The sequence below is a fragment of the Pistacia vera genome, unplaced genomic scaffold (assembly GCF_008641045.1).
Source record: "Pistacia vera cultivar Batoury unplaced genomic scaffold, PisVer_v2 Contig1021, whole genome shotgun sequence".
Classification (NCBI taxonomy): Eukaryota; Viridiplantae; Streptophyta; class Magnoliopsida; order Sapindales; family Anacardiaceae; genus Pistacia; species Pistacia vera.
Window position 1 is genome coordinate 84,113 of NW_022195052.1, and position 15,514 is coordinate 99,626.

The window sequence follows — 15,514 nt, forward strand, 5'->3', positions numbered from 1 at the left end:
CATCATTATTAAGTGAAGTATCTTTTTGATATTTTTAGTTTGTCTATAAACCTGAGTAACATGGTCTTACAATCAATTTTTACAGCTACCTTTTTAATTTAATCCTCTTAAAATCAATTTGTATTATAGCAACCAAGAACAAATGGCAGAAGGAATTCTATTTAACATTGCGGGGAAAATCTTGGAAGGGTTGGGGTCCTTGGCTGTCCGAGAAGGAAATTTGGCATGTGGTGTTAAACATGAGATTAAAAAACTTGAGAGCATTGTCAACACTATCAAAATGGTACTTCTCGATGATGAGGAGCAGCACAGCAAAATGAATCGAGAGGTAAAAAATTGGATCCAAAGGCTCAAAGATGAATTTTATGATGCAGATAACTTGCTAGATGATTTCTCTACTCAACTTTGATGGAGAGAGGTATTGACTCAAAATAAAATGGCCAAAGAGGTACGCATCTTTTTCTCCAAATCCAATCAAATTGCATATAGTCTTAGAATGGCTCATAAGATTAAGACTATTAGAGAGAAACTAGATGAGATTAAAAAAGATAGGCAATTCCACCTTTCTGAGTGTCATGCTGAAAAAGGAGTCATGAATACAGAAAGGGAAACACATTCTTTCGTGCATGCAGAAAAGGTTATTGGAAGAGATGATGATAAAAATAATGTTATAAGACTTTTATTGGACTCAAATGATGATGATAATGTTTCAATCATTACCATAGTTGGACTTGGTGGACTAGGCAAAACCACACTTACTCAGCTTGTCTATAATGATAAGACCACCATAAACTATTTTCAGTTAAAGATGTGGATGTGTGTCTCCGATGATTTTAATGTGAAGATAATTGTAGAAAATGTAATAAAATCTGCAACTCGTGAAGAACTTCAAAAACTTCATTTGAACGAATTGCAGGAATTGCTCAGAAAGGAAATTGATGGGAAAAGATTTCTACTAGTTTTGGATGATGTTTGGAATGAGAATCATAATAAATGGATTGAGTTGATGAATCTATTAATGAATGGTTCAAAAGGAAGTAAGATACTAGTTACTACACGTAGTGAAGTAGTTGCTAAGATTACCAGCAAACTTGAATCTTATGTCTATCCCTTGAGAGGACTAGATGGAAAAAAGTCTTGGTCTTTATTTACACAAAAAGCCTTTGAACATGGGATAGAACCAAAAGATTCAAAACTAATAGAGTTTGGAAAGGGGATTGTAGCAAAGTGTGGCGGAGTTCCTCTTGTCATAATGACGATAGGACAATTACTTTATGGTAATAACAAGGAAGATGATTGGTTGAATTTTAAGGATAATGAAATGTCAAAGGTGATTAAAGAAGAAAGTGATATTTTACCATTACTCAAACTTAGCTATGATCATCTCCCTTCGAACTTGAAACAATGCTTTGCTTATTGGGCATTGTTTCCTAAGGACTATAAGATTAAGAAACAAAAATTAACTCATCTTTGGATGGCTCAAGGGTTTATTCAGGTATCAAATAAAGAATGTTCAGAAGATGTTGGTAATAAGTATTTTATGGCTTTAATTTTCAGATCAATTTTCCAAGATCCACAATATGATAGATGGGGCAACGTAACCGCATGTAAGATGCATGATCTTATGCATGACCTTGCACAATCAGTTGCAGGAACTGAATGCACCATGCAAACTTTTGATAAGGTTGAAAGTGCGAATGTAAGATGTTGTCATTTATCACTTGATTGTGGTGAAGTAAAACGATCATGGAAATTTCCTATTGGATTATATAGTGCCAAAAATATAAGAACTTTACTTTTATTTTATTGATTAAACTGGGGCGTCAACTTGGATGGTGGTGATGAAATTTTAACAAGCTACAAGTACTTACGAGCATTGGATTTTGGAGAGTTAAGGTTTCAGAAATTGTTGAGTTCAAATGGTGAACTTCTAAGTTTAATTGGTGAATTGAAGCATTTGCGGTATCTCAATTTTTCTTGTGTGGATATTAAAATACTCTCTAATTCACTGTCGAGACTATTAAATTTGGAAACATTAGATCTCTCTTTCTGTAGCGAACTTAAGGAACCACCAAGAGATATTAAAAAAATAGTGAACCTTAGACATCTTATAAATAAAAAATGTGATTCTTTAGTTGGAATGCCATATGGACCAGGGCGTTTGACTAATCTTCAGACTTTACCACTATTTGTAGTAAGTCTGGGAACTATGCAAGCCAAGAGAAAAATCAAACATAGTGGGATAAAGGAATTAAATGGGTTGAAGAACTTGAGACGAAAACTCAAAATTAAGAATTTAAAATTTGAGGAAAGTCGCAAGTTGGCCAACTTAGAAGGGTTGCAATTTCTTCGGTCTCTAACGTTGGATTGGGGGAGAAGTGATGATGGAAAGGTGCAAAGAATTGATGAAGTGGGGAGAAGTGATGATGAAGAGGTTCAAGGAACTGATGAAGAGGTGTTAGAAGGTTTAAAGCCACACCCAAATCTTAAGGAAATTAGTGTCAGATCATTTATGGGTGTTAAATTGTGTGATTGGCTTTCCTCGCTCACAAATTTGACTTCAATTAGTATAAAAAAATGTAGAATATGCCAACATATCCCACCATTGGATAAATTTCCTTATCTGAAGAGTTTGTTTCTTAGTCATCTAGATGATTTGGAGTACATTTCAGAGGAAGCAAGTAATGGTTCTTCCACATTATCAATAACATTCTTCCCATCCCTTGGGCAAATCACCCTTTATGATTGTCCTAAATTAAAGGGATGGTGGAGGAAACATGATTATGAAGATATAGAGCTGCCTTCATTTCCTTGTCTTTCCAAATTAGATATCCAAAATTGCCCCAATTTGATATTAATGCCGCTATATCCATCTCTGGAAGAATTAAAATTGCTCCAGACCAGCTCGAAACCGCTGGAGCGGATGATGACGATGACGTTGATGAATAAAGGGGAATCATCAACTTCCTCTTGCTTTTCTGCCCCTCTCTCCAATTTAAAGTCAATGCTTATGATTAAAATTTCTGATCTAGAATCTCTTCCAATGGATGGGATGAAAAAACTGACTTCTCTGGTGGATTTGAAAATTTTGTCATGTCCAAAAATTACTCAAGTGGATCAAGCATTAAAATTTCTCCCCTCTCTCTGAAATTTGACAATTACATCCCATGAAGAACGTGAGCCGGAATGGGAAGGTATTCGTGGTATGGGTCTTCGTCACATACCTCATTTCGTTTGAATTCAGAGGAGAGTTCTTCGTAAACAGGTTGATACTTCTCTTCAAATTTATCAATCGACCTTTCTGATTGTGTTTAACTTATTTCTTATTTCTTGTTTTTGAGTAAATAGTTGTCCTTCTATATATACTAATTAATTCTTTTCTTTCAAATGTCTTCTGTTTCAGTTCGTTGTTATTCTATTTGCAATTCTTTTGCTGCTTCTACAAATATGCAGATGCAAGAATTATCAACTACCTGGGTAATATTTCTTATTCTTTTGTTTACCAAGATGAAGAAAAAATTCAAAGAAATGTGTATATATGTTAATTTATAATATTTTCTGTTATATTTCAAAACGTTTTCTAATTTCCTCATCATTTTAGATAATTTAAATGGTTGTGTACCTTGCAATAGCCAGAGCATTGAATGGAAAGTGGATTTTTAATTAGCCACTACCTGTTTCGTGATTTTAACTCTGTAATTACATAAACGTGCATTTCTTTAATTAATTCAAATGAATTTTAGTTTGTTTAGATTCTCTGACTCGGCATATGAAATCTCAAGGAATGATTTGAATGCTGCTTTTATTTTCACGGTAAAGGTTTGATATAGTACTCTCCCTTTAAATTTTTGCATTTTCTTGTGGGATACTAGCTGAAATTCTCTTTAGTTATCTCTAATGTATAATTAACTCCTTGAAATATACCCAATATACAATAATTTCTTTGAGCTATGTCTAATAGTTAGTGATTATTAATAGAATTTACCCCTAACATCAGTAAGATTAGACACGGTAACGAATTCATTAACGGCAAAGGGTTTGAGGGCGATTAGATATACCTTCAAGGGTGTTTTATACATCAGAAATACTATGCATATTACTGGTTTTTACTAACCAGCCTACAACATGACGTCGCGTCTGACGTGGTGATGCCAATTTATCTGCCACATCAGTCATTTGCCACGCCAAATAGTTTTAAAACAAAATTCCCCAAAAAAAAATTCCGGCTTATGAATTTTTTGCCCAAAAAACCATTTGTGCCCTAATCTCCTTCTCCCCTAAATCGCTAGCCACCATTCCGACACCGAAAATAAACTATGGCACCACCTTTCACTTCACCGACCTCCCTTGACCAAAACCCCTATCATCCCCACTGAAGATCACCCACCAATCACCGGTCACCGCTCATCTAGGGTTCGCACTCTTCAAACCAATTTTCAATCGATTTCGGCATCGAAAATCTACCCCGATGCCACCTTTCACCTCACCGGCCTCCCCTGACAAAAACCCCTATCATCCCCACTGAAGATCACCCACCAATGCAATGTTTGAACTTGTTTTCTGGGCTTGTGATTGTTTCAATTAATTGCAGTGTTTTTTTTTTTGGTTTTTTTTTTTTTTTTTGGTTTACAGCTCCATGGATCGATTCTGTTCGTCAATTGAATCAATCCTTGGTTCCATCAAATGCTAGAACTTCTTTTGGAAAACAATGCTTTGTAAAACCAATTTGTGCATAACTAAGGAGCGACTTGTGGGTTCCTCTTGCAGCTGGTGTGGTTGTTCTAGGCACAGTTAAAATTATGAACCCTGCAAATGCGATTTCTAAAATAAATTGAAGTTGAAAAAATTACATACAACATGTGGAAAATAAGAAACAGGCAGTGGACATTTGATAGATTGTCATAATCTGCACTTAAGAAAATGTTGAAAACCAAATTGAAAAGAAATTTCTTGGCTGAAGGTGGATTTGGTTATGTGCATTGGGGTGTAATTAATTTACTGTAAATGTCTTAAAAAGTGTGTAAATAATTTACTCAAATTGTTTTTCATGTAAACATTTTCTTTCTTAAGAAGAGTCTTGAATTGGTTTTGAAATTTGGACTGTATTGTGTATGGTTATAGTGTGCCTTGAATATACTTTTTGTGGCCAAGCAAGTTAATAGCAGAATTGTATTGATTAATGCTTTTGACTGCAATAATTTCTGGAACCAGAAGTTCATTTCAGAACTTGAGCATTGATTGTCTGCTCATGGATACTTGTAAAAGATTGATGCTTTTCAGTATTTTGTGTGATAGTGAATTGCATATATGCCACGGTTTTGATTGCTATTTATTCATGAATTTATATGGGTTTTGAAGTATATTCATTGATATATATAATTTGCAATATTGTTGAGTAATCTGGCATATCTTGGCTACAATGCTTTTTGGGTCACTTTTGTTGAGCTATAAGTTGGGTTCTAGTTGAAAGAAGTATTATATGTTATAATATGCTGAATTAGTCTTGGTTGATTAAGATATCTCAATGGCATTCAGGTTGCAATTAGAGCTCCTACCACATTATGGCATTTGCTATACATACCATCTGTTTTCCCTGTAATGAAAGTATCAGTGAACCGTGTAGCAGATCTGGACTTATAATTAAAGAAAGGCTTTTAAAGAAGAGGTTGGTCTATTTTCATGGCAAAGTTGTGGTGAAAATTAGGTCCAGTAGCAGAAAGTCGATACACTCCCAGTTGATAAGGTTTTATACTTATGACCTGGGCTCAAGATGTTCATATATGCTCTCAGGCAGAAGAGACAGGGTTTCTTCAATGTCAAGCACTAATGCAAGAATACCTGAGGTGGCTCTTAAATATTATCTACTTCTGATTTCTTCCTCCTTAGTTCCTTAATAATCATAAAGGTTATTTTATTATTCCTTTTCTTGTTTTCTATTTCATTATTTGTTTGATTTCATGTAGGCAAAAGAGGCATTTGAATTTATGGTACAAGCTTTGTCAAATTCTCTAAATGAATGGAGCTGGTTACAGTTGATGAAAGTAGCTGCTGTATTGGCATGCATGTTTTTGATTATTCCATCAGCTGGTGCTGTTGATGCTCTCAAAACATGTACTTGCTTATTGAGGGAGTGTAGGTACTCCATCCTAAATGGCTAAACCGCTTTATGTATTTAGTAATTGGTGTTTACCACTTGATCTTCAAGCCATAGAAACATGATATCCGCACTCCAAGCATAATCTGCTTTTCAATTTCTTGTCAAATAGATTTGAAAGGAATTTAACTGATATAATTCACTCTTCTGTAATTTAGTAAATGTTTAAAACAAACCTTAGGGGATACTGAAGAGTAGCAACTTAAATTTATATTAAATATCTCTCCTTGTCCAGTTAGAACTTTGACCTGGGACTGCATAAAAAGCATTAGTTGTGAGGTTCTGATTAAAAATTGTTCCCTTCTTGTAATCATATGTCTAAGAGAATATCAGTTCCATTGTATGGATGGATTAAAAATTCTCATAGGGTGAATCTGTTGGAATTTGGGAATAAACTTTTTCTTGGGGATTTCATCGTCAAGGGGTTCTTTTTGAAGATTTTATAAAGTAGAGTTGAGTACCTATGCTTTTATAATGCAAAAAAAAAAAAAAAAATGGTGTTGAGAGCTTCCAAAGTTCTCAGCAATTCATAGCATAGCTGAGCTTCTACTTCAACTATATGTTCATTCCTTACCTGGAATTGCCTATGGATTATTTTACCTAGCTTTCATTTTGACATCAAGGTTCCACAGTTAAAAGATCTCTCCTTTGATGTATTTTTATTGAACAGTGATGAAATTATATTCATATTTTCCTCCCCCTACTAGAAACATATCATTGTAGCAATGAAGTTGGTTCTTTTCAACAATGATTATAGGCTTTAATATGGGGTTCTATCAATATAAGCTTGAGTACAAGATATTCGTGGTCATTACTGTAACCATCTATTTTTGTCTGGGTTTGTCTTTTAATAGTGAGCTATTAGGGATTTAAGTGAAACTTTTTGTGCAGCTCTTTTCATAGTGGTTGCTTATTAATTTGGACCGGCAATTATCAAGTTCTTTTCAAGTATCCACTTTTCTGGGTTTTGTAAATACATGTAACTGTAATACCTAATTGCAGTGAGGCATTTGTTGACAGTTCTACATGGAGGAGATAGCTCATCCATTCACAAAACCACATAAATCCTTATGTATTTTGTTGCACTATTTTCTGTTTTATTCCATTGTCAATTTAACAACCAAAAAAAAATAAAAAATAAAACAATTTAGTGGTCAATAAGCAATCGTGTGACATTAGTATCAAGGAGCTATGAGAGGATCAAAAATCATTTGTCTTCTATTTTTCATTAAATATGGCTCCTGAATTTTGCATCATCAGTTTCTTTAGTTATATAATCCTTTTTCTTAACCAAAAAACATTGATTAAAATTAAATTTTTATACATAAGATACCAATATGCAAGCATCATAAAAGAATCATGCAATAGACATGTCTGCTTTCCAATTTGCATCTTTTCTAGCCTAAACACTCCTAATTGAAGGCTGAGACCCAGAAGTAGTTCGTGGAGCAAAATAATTACTAACCCTCGTAGGTTTCTTTCTCTTACTGCTCGTATATTGGTTTTTACAGCCACTACTATCACCTTCATTCATGGTCATTTGTGATGGGAAAACCTCTTCATCTTCTTCATCTAACTTATCACCCTCAAATTCATGTACTGTAGCACCATAAGGAGTTGCATGCTTCCAGAAATCTTATTTTTCCTTATTCTTTACTCCTATTTCTTTTAGTGATTCATTCATATTGAATTTAACATCAAATGGAACCTTTGGGCACTTTCCAATATCCCCTTTACTCCTGCTAGGTGTTGCTTCATTCGAAAAATACCACCACCTCTAGTAACCTTGCCACAATGAAGACAAAATAATATTTTCTTTCCATCTTTATCAACACTCTCAAGAACATGTCCCTATGCTATATCGGTCTTTCCTCGAAAAGATTGTGAGGAAATGGACGTGACTGATGAGTTATGTGCAGACGAAGATGATGACATTCTCTCCCCTAGCAAGTGGCAACCAACAATCAACTTGTTATAATTTATAAGATATAACTTTAAATTAATATAAAATCAACTCATATTATATATATATAGAAACAATTATGAATAAACATACTAAGTACAAAGTACTAGGAGAAAAATCAGAAATTTTATTAAGTTAATTTAGTGATCACAATTCACAGATAATCTAATAGCATTTTACTTTATGGCAGCACGTAAATGAGAAAATTTATGTACTCATCATGGTACTCATGTTGGATTCTCGGTTGCATTTGGATTTTACAATTGAAATGTTTAAATATAAAACTCAATAGCAAACACTTTCTAGATGAATTTAACACTGAAAGACAAAAATAGTTAGTTAACTTTTTCAAATTAAGAATTGTAAAATTTTCTGTTTTAATATTTATTGCTTGTTTTTGCAGGTATGTGCGCCATAGAAGAGGATAACAGGAAAAAAAAAGCTATTGTAATGAGAGTAAAAAAGAGTATCCATGTGTTCCAAGCAAGTTCTAATACGGGCAAGGGCCACTTCAACTCACTAGAAATGAAAATTATGGAGCTGCAGAATCTCTATTTCTAAGTTCTTAATTTCATCGCTAGATTGATCTACTGGCATGATGAATAATTAATGGACTCTTAATTTGATGAATATTTTTCATTTTACATCGCATCTTCTTGATGTAAAAATTCCCCCTTTCAGTTACTCTATTAATGTAATGAAGTTTCACGGTGAAACTTTCACCATCAATTTCTAATTTCCCATGAGAAATTACTTTTTAGAGTTTCAGAAATTCAATTGACAAATGACAGATTCACAATAAGAAATTAGTTTTAAGAGTTTCAGAAATTCAATTGACAGATTCACATCACAATAATACAATATCATGATATGAAATAAAAGATAGAGAAAGATAGGATGACTCTTACAACAGTTTGTTACTTGGTCAATGGTAGACAGTAACTCGCAGATGGCGGCAGACGGCAGTAAATGTGAACGCTGAAGTCTGAACTGAAGTTGAAGTCCTGACTCACGAATCTGGCAGACCAACGATGACAAGGAAGAAGCAAACTTTTAGATGGCGACTGTGATGATTGAAGAAGTTGAAGACTTGAAGTCTTGAAAACTCTGAACTGAAGTTGAAGTCACGAGTGACGAGTGACGAGACTATAGTGTAGCAGACCAGCCATGACAAGGAAGAAGTAGAGTAGCAGACTTTTAGATGGCGACCGCGATGATTGAAGAGGTTGAAGACTTGAAGCTGAAGCCTGAAGAAGATCGCAAATGGAGGAGGAGGAGGATTGGATTGGAGGAGGCAAACCAAAAAGCAAATAGCCAAACACAATCTCTGAATTGCAAAAAGCAAATAAAAATGGGTTAAAAAAATTGGATTTAGTTTAGGGTTTTGTTAGTAGACAGAATTGGGTGTGGGACTGAATTTGGGTGTTGCACCGGTTGAACTGTTGGTTTGCTACAGTAAGACGGTCCGATAACAGTTTGAAGCGATCTAACGTTAATCCCCGTTTTTTTACTTCTTTTGAACCAATAATCTCACCAAAACCTAGTCGGACCAGTTCGACTGCCCGGTCCGGTCTGGGTTTCAGAACTTTGATTTCCACTATGGGTTCAAAGACAAAGCCTAGTGGCAGATTTAGGTTTTAGTAAAGCTTGGACAAGGATTTGAAACCCTAGAGTCATAACTATACTATATTTTACATTTGTTCAAAACAAAAAAATGTAGCAAAATATAAAATAAATTTCTTTAGAAATTAATACTAAGCTACGTAGGGGACTGATATGGACATATTTATAAGATGGGCTTTTATTCGTTAATTTTAGGCTATTTCTCTAAATAGTAAATTCACGTGGTCTGCTCAATGCATTCTAAAAGCACAAGTGTCTTTACCTTAAAGTTTCCATTTTAATGACTTGAGAGTCAGCATTCCCCATTGAGGCAAACAACACAACAACCTTAACTACATAAAGTAGGGGTCAGCAGATCCATGTATCTGGCCCAAATCCTATGACCGGGTTTCAAAACTAGAATCGGCCGAGTTCTTTAGTTGATCAGTCCGAGTGGTCAGTCCGAGTGGTTGGATAAGTAGACCAGATCGGTGTACAGTAAACACAAATTTGATAAATTACGCATTTATCCCTGTAAGTTTGAAATACAACAAACAAACCTCTAAAAAGTTCAATAAGTCTCTACATGTTTGAAATCTAGCAAACATACCCCTGCAACAGTGCAACTTTTATACCTTTTTTTTTTCGCTTTCTCTATGTCACTTTTTTCTTTCTTTTATCACTTTTCGCTCTCTCTTTTGTGACTTTCTTCTTCCTTCCCCAATTCTTCGTCTTTGACTTCTTCACTTCATCCTCTTCCTTCTTTTCTCCTTTCCCTCCCCTTTACTTTACTTGATGGCCAAGAAGGCCCTAGCCGCCACAATCTAGCCAAACGAGATTCAAATATGACTGGTCAAATCAAAGTTGGAGAATCCTTGTAAATAAGATGAAGTCGTTGATGCTCCCAAGTCAATGAAATCCTTGTAAATAAGATAGCTTAGAGCTGGAGGATCCTCGGATGTCGATAAAGAGACAAGAAAAATCAAATGGCTTAAAATAAATCGAAAGGGTAGGGATAGACGATCAATAAGCATGGGATTGATTTAGATCTATTATAATCATACACAGAAAGGGAGACTAGAAAAGGTTAACTATGGTTATAGAATTATGGTTTTGTGGAAAGAAAGCTAAGGAAACATTTGGGGCGTCAGAAAGTGGTTTGAAGGGAATTTTAGGGATTTAGGGTTTATGACCTAGTTTTGTCACCAGGTTAGTTAGGCTAGCTGTTCGCTATTGTTTCACCAGTCTAACCATGGGTCAAAGCGGGTTAATTGCTAAAAACGGTTTTCTAGTGTAACCGGCCTAACTAAGCCCCCGGTTCCCTGTTCGACTGGTCGAACCGGCCAAGCCAGTCTAGGCTTTAGAGCACTGGTAATCATAAGACAAAGTTCTAGATTATAGAGAGCAAAAATAGTATTTATAGGAAACTATCTAAAAAAACCTTCTAATTGTAATTGATACATAAAGCAAAACTTGGCATAGCAAAAGGAATAGCAGTCTTTTAAGCAGTTTGTCCATGTCAATAGGGAAAAAAGAATCTTGTTGATAGAACATATTACCATCATGCCAATGTACACTAGAATTGGAGTGACCTTTTCGAAAGGATGAACATCCTACACACATAAGATTTTCAAACATAATTAATATTCATTTAAGATATGCAGAGAGAATTGAGAACATATGTTAGAAGTGTAGGACTATCTAAAACCTGAAAGCAGAATGCCAATGCTGTTATGATCAAACTTAAGCACATTCCAGTAGTAAAAGCCTGCAATCATAAATGAGCAGTGCTATGCTTACAACAGAGTTATACAATCAGACAAAAAACAAAAGATAAAATTTTTGTCTGGTTGTATGATTCAATCGTAAGCAAAACATTATTGATCATAAAATACATTTACCATTGTTATGCCTGAAAAATATAGGGCTGATGCAAGACTCAGTCAACATCAAAAGTCAGAGCTTAGGTAGGCCCGCGAGCTGACGTGAGCAGCACACTCCTGTCAGTAAAGTGGGTGCGTGCCAGACCAGCCAGAAGCCATAGTGACTCCACGTGTCCAATCCCTGCACCAAATCGCATAAATCACTCTAGAAGGTGGGCAATGGGACATAAAGAAGGATTTGCACGGATAATCCCACCAACTCACAAATTTAGTAATGATAGCCTTAATCCATCCCACTATAAATTGAGGGCTTTTCTCTTAATTGGGGGATTTGCTCATTATACTTTTGATTAGCTACCCTCTCTCGAAAATATATAGTATTCTCTCTCTTGTACAATCATTTGTAAGCCAGTCCGCTAACGCGACCTGACCTCTATCATTAATACGAAAATCAGTGGATGTAGGATTCGCTTCCTTAGCATCCGAACCACTTTAACACTGTTTTCCATTGCATTTACTCTCATTTTCACATTCACGTGTTTCTTTTGGGCCTGCTCAGCATTTCACACGTGCGTTTGGTTGATGTCAAAATCACGCATCAACAGTTTGGCGCTAGAAGGAGGGCTTGATTTAGTATTCATCCTTTATCAGGAGAATCTCTAACTTACTGGTCCTACAACAGCAAATGGCCCGCCGACTCGAACCTGAGCGAACCAATCAGGGTGCTCAGGAGATCCCCCAAATGCAGGAGGATACCTCTCTTAGGGTACCTTCGGCTTCGTAAAATGCTGTGAGGGATATCCCGTCGAGTTCACTACTTGACCCTGCCATCAGAAGCTACCTGGAGAGGTTCAGCAATACTCTTTATATGGTCAACTGAAGGTTAGACCGTTTGGACACGGGCGTGCTACCTTAATCAGCTGGGGAGGTGCAACTGCCAAAAACACCTGCAGGTCATGCAAAAGCACAGCAAAAGGTGATAGCCCGTGCTGCGAGCACTGCAGCGCGTTGAAGAAAGGGTAAGCAAGTGGCAAAAAATGGGCCTAAGGGCTCCAAAGGGTCGGTGAACATCGATCATGTCCCGAGTGGAATACCCATGGCGTTAAGACTCGGTGAAAAGTCACAAGCCAAGCCGTCCCATGCCACATCACATGGAAACCCCCATAAAAGTGCTGGGCGGGGCGATTCTCATCACTGCCAGAAAAGCAACCCCGATCATAGTCATGCAGGAGGTCCCCACACTCTGCGGGGCGGTTCTTACCACCGCGGAGGTCGTGAAAGTTCCCTGCATCATTCATTGCCATCACACGGCTCTAGCCAGTGTGGGCAAAGTGGAATCCGACCTTTGGACTTTTCTCAACCGCAACTGTGAAGGTCGGACTCGCATGGGAGAAAACAATCCCTAGATAGCTCTACTGCCTTAGATTGAAGAGTTGCAGCCAGCTCTAGACCGGCCAAGAGCTCAGCAAAATGGGCAAGGGTAGGTCGCGTTAGCGTCTCCCTTTTCTCCGGCAGTGTTAGCCGCCCCTCTCCCATCAAGATTTAGAATGCTTGACATTCGGGCGTTCGATGGAAATTCTGATCCGCAGGATCACTTATATGAATTCAACGACCTGATGGAGCTTCAGCAGGTCTCAGATTTGGCAAAGTGCCGTTGTTTGGCAGTAACTCTAACCTCTCATGCCAAATGATGGTTTAGGTCGCTTTAAGTGGGATCGATCAGTTCGTGGCCTCAAATAAGCGCGACAGTCCTGAGACACTTCTAAGCGAACCGAAAGTTCTCAATGCCTTTAAGCTATCTCAACAACATAAGGCAAGAGAGGGATGAATCCCTCCAGTCTTACATTGATCGATTCCACCGAGAACTGAATAAAGTAGCTCACACTCCCGAAGAGTCTGTTTGGACTCTCATCATAGCAGGAGTTCACCCATAGTCCGACATGTGGAAAGAGCTACAGGCTGAGGATGATGTTTCCCTCACCCGCTTCTATAACCTTGCAGAGAAGTACCTCCGAATTGAAAATTTCATGGCAGCGCTCCACCGCTGCAAACCCGACGCTTCAAGTAGCGCATCTGGTCGGGGGAAGAGTCAGAGAGTTGATCGCAGATAGACTGCTAAAGATCAACGAAAAGGAAAGAAACCGTGCTGTGAGTCCAAAAAGTCTTATGCTCTCATTCCTCATTGCAATCGCGACAGAAATCAGTACACGCCTTTAAATGAGTCTATATTGGCTATTCTTGAAAATTCAGAAGAGGTAAGCCTATGAAAAATCCCTCATCAGCCAGAAATAGTAAAAAGTAATGTCGCTTTCATCGGGATAATGGGCATCACACCGATGAGTGCCAAGCTCTCAAACAGACAATCGAAGACCTCATCAAGTAGGGGCATTTCAAGGAATATATTGATGATTCTACTCCTACGCAAGAGAAAAATCAAGGGGAACCGGGAAAGAAGTGACGTGATCGTAAAGGTGTATGTAGCGTCAATATGATCTTTGGGGGACTGCACCTCGCGGGAAACTCGTGAGGTGCCTAGGAAAGATATGCTCATGCAGCCTATCATGATACGATTAGTGTGATGAGCACGACGCGACGACTGCGTAAGGTTTAGCAGGGAGGAGGAAATTACCTTCTCTGAAAAGGATGCAGTTCGATTGCATCACCCCCACGACGACGCTCTTGTGATCACGCTGCTGATCGGGTGCCATAATGTCCACAGAATGTTGGTGGATAATGGAAGTGCTGTGAACATCCTGATCTAGGCAGCTTTCGAAAGGATGAACTTGGATAAGACCAACCTGAAGCCCTCCTCGATCCCTCTGTATGGTTTTACCGGGGACCACCTGATCCCCAAAGGAACGATCTTGCTTCCAGTCACGCTGGGTGACTATGACAAAGTGAACTGAATTCTTGGTAGTGGATTGCCCATCCGCTTTTAATGGTATCCTGGGGCGACCTCTGCTGAGAAACTTTAAGGCAGTCACTTCGATATACCATCTAAAGATGAAGTTCCCCACCCCAACGGGGATAGGGGAAGTTAGCGGATCTCAGCACGCATCTCGTGATTGTTACGTAAAAGCAGTATAAATGGCGTGCAAAGGGAAAGGTATCTCGCGCGGCATTCCCCGACAGGCTATGGCAATCAACCGGATATCCATATTCAAGAATGCTCTTCTAGTGGGTCAGTTGAGGATCTGTTTGAAGTATCGATCGACTAGAGCGAGACGAGCAGGGTGTTAAGAATTGGGAGCAATCTCAACCCCCAGCTCGTTACCGAGCTGACCAGTTTCCTTAGAGGGAATATTGATGTATTCGCCTGGTCGCATACAGATATAGTTGGGATCAGCCAGGATATCATCTGCCATGCATTGAACATTGACAGTGAAGCCAAGCCGGTTCGCCAAAAGAGAAGAGCGATGGATTCGGAGCGATATGCCGCCTTGAAGCTTGAGGTGGATCCTGGTATTCAAGAATGCTCTTCTAGTGGGATAACATCCTGAGGTGGATCCTGATATTCAAGAATGCTCTTCTAGTGGGCCAGTTGAGGATCTGTTTGAAGTATCAGTCGACTAGAGCGAGACAAGCAGGGTGTTAAGAATTGGGAGCAATCTCAACCCCCAGCTCGTTACCGAGCTGACCAGTTTCCTTAGAGAGAATATCAATGTATTTGCCTGGTCGCATACAGATATGGTCGGGATCAGTCCGGATATCATCTGCCATGCGTTGAACATTGACAGTGAAGCCAAGCCGGTTTGCCAAAAGAGAAGAGCGATGGATTTGGAGCGATATGCCGCCTTGAAGCTTGAGGTGGATAATCTCCTTCAGAATGGATCCATCCGAGAAGCGCTCTATCTGACCTAGGTTGCCAACTTGATTCTAGTAAAGAAGCTCAACGGCAAGTGGCGAACCTGC

The 15,514-nt window shown here is 38.0% G+C and overlaps 1 protein-coding gene across 1 annotated transcript; it reads left to right on the forward strand.

The window, feature by feature from the left end:
* Positions 1-496: 496 nt before the first annotated feature.
* Positions 497-8,678, forward strand: LOC116122217 (putative disease resistance protein RGA3). Its single transcript, XM_031408114.1, has 5 exons — positions 497-1,691; positions 2,136-2,465; positions 5,791-5,843; positions 5,964-6,111; positions 8,521-8,678. The coding sequence occupies exons 1-5, from the start codon at positions 497-499 to the stop codon at positions 8,676-8,678; spliced, it is 1,884 nt and encodes a 627-aa protein (XP_031263974.1).
* Positions 8,679-15,514: the final 6,836 nt, after the last annotated feature.

Excerpts from the sequence above, each read along its gene's own strand:
- LOC116122217 (XM_031408114.1), top strand. The coding sequence starts at position 497 with ATGGCTCATAAGATTAAGACTATTAGAGAGAAACTAGATGAGATTAAA. Across the intron at positions 1,692-2,135 it reads AACTTTTGATAAGGTTGAAA|TTGGAATGCCATATGGACCA; the intron begins GTGCGAATGTAA and ends GTGATTCTTTAG. Across the intron at positions 2,466-5,790 it reads TGATGAAGAGGTGTTAGAAG|GCAGAAGAGACAGGGTTTCT; the intron begins GTTTAAAGCCAC and ends ATATGCTCTCAG.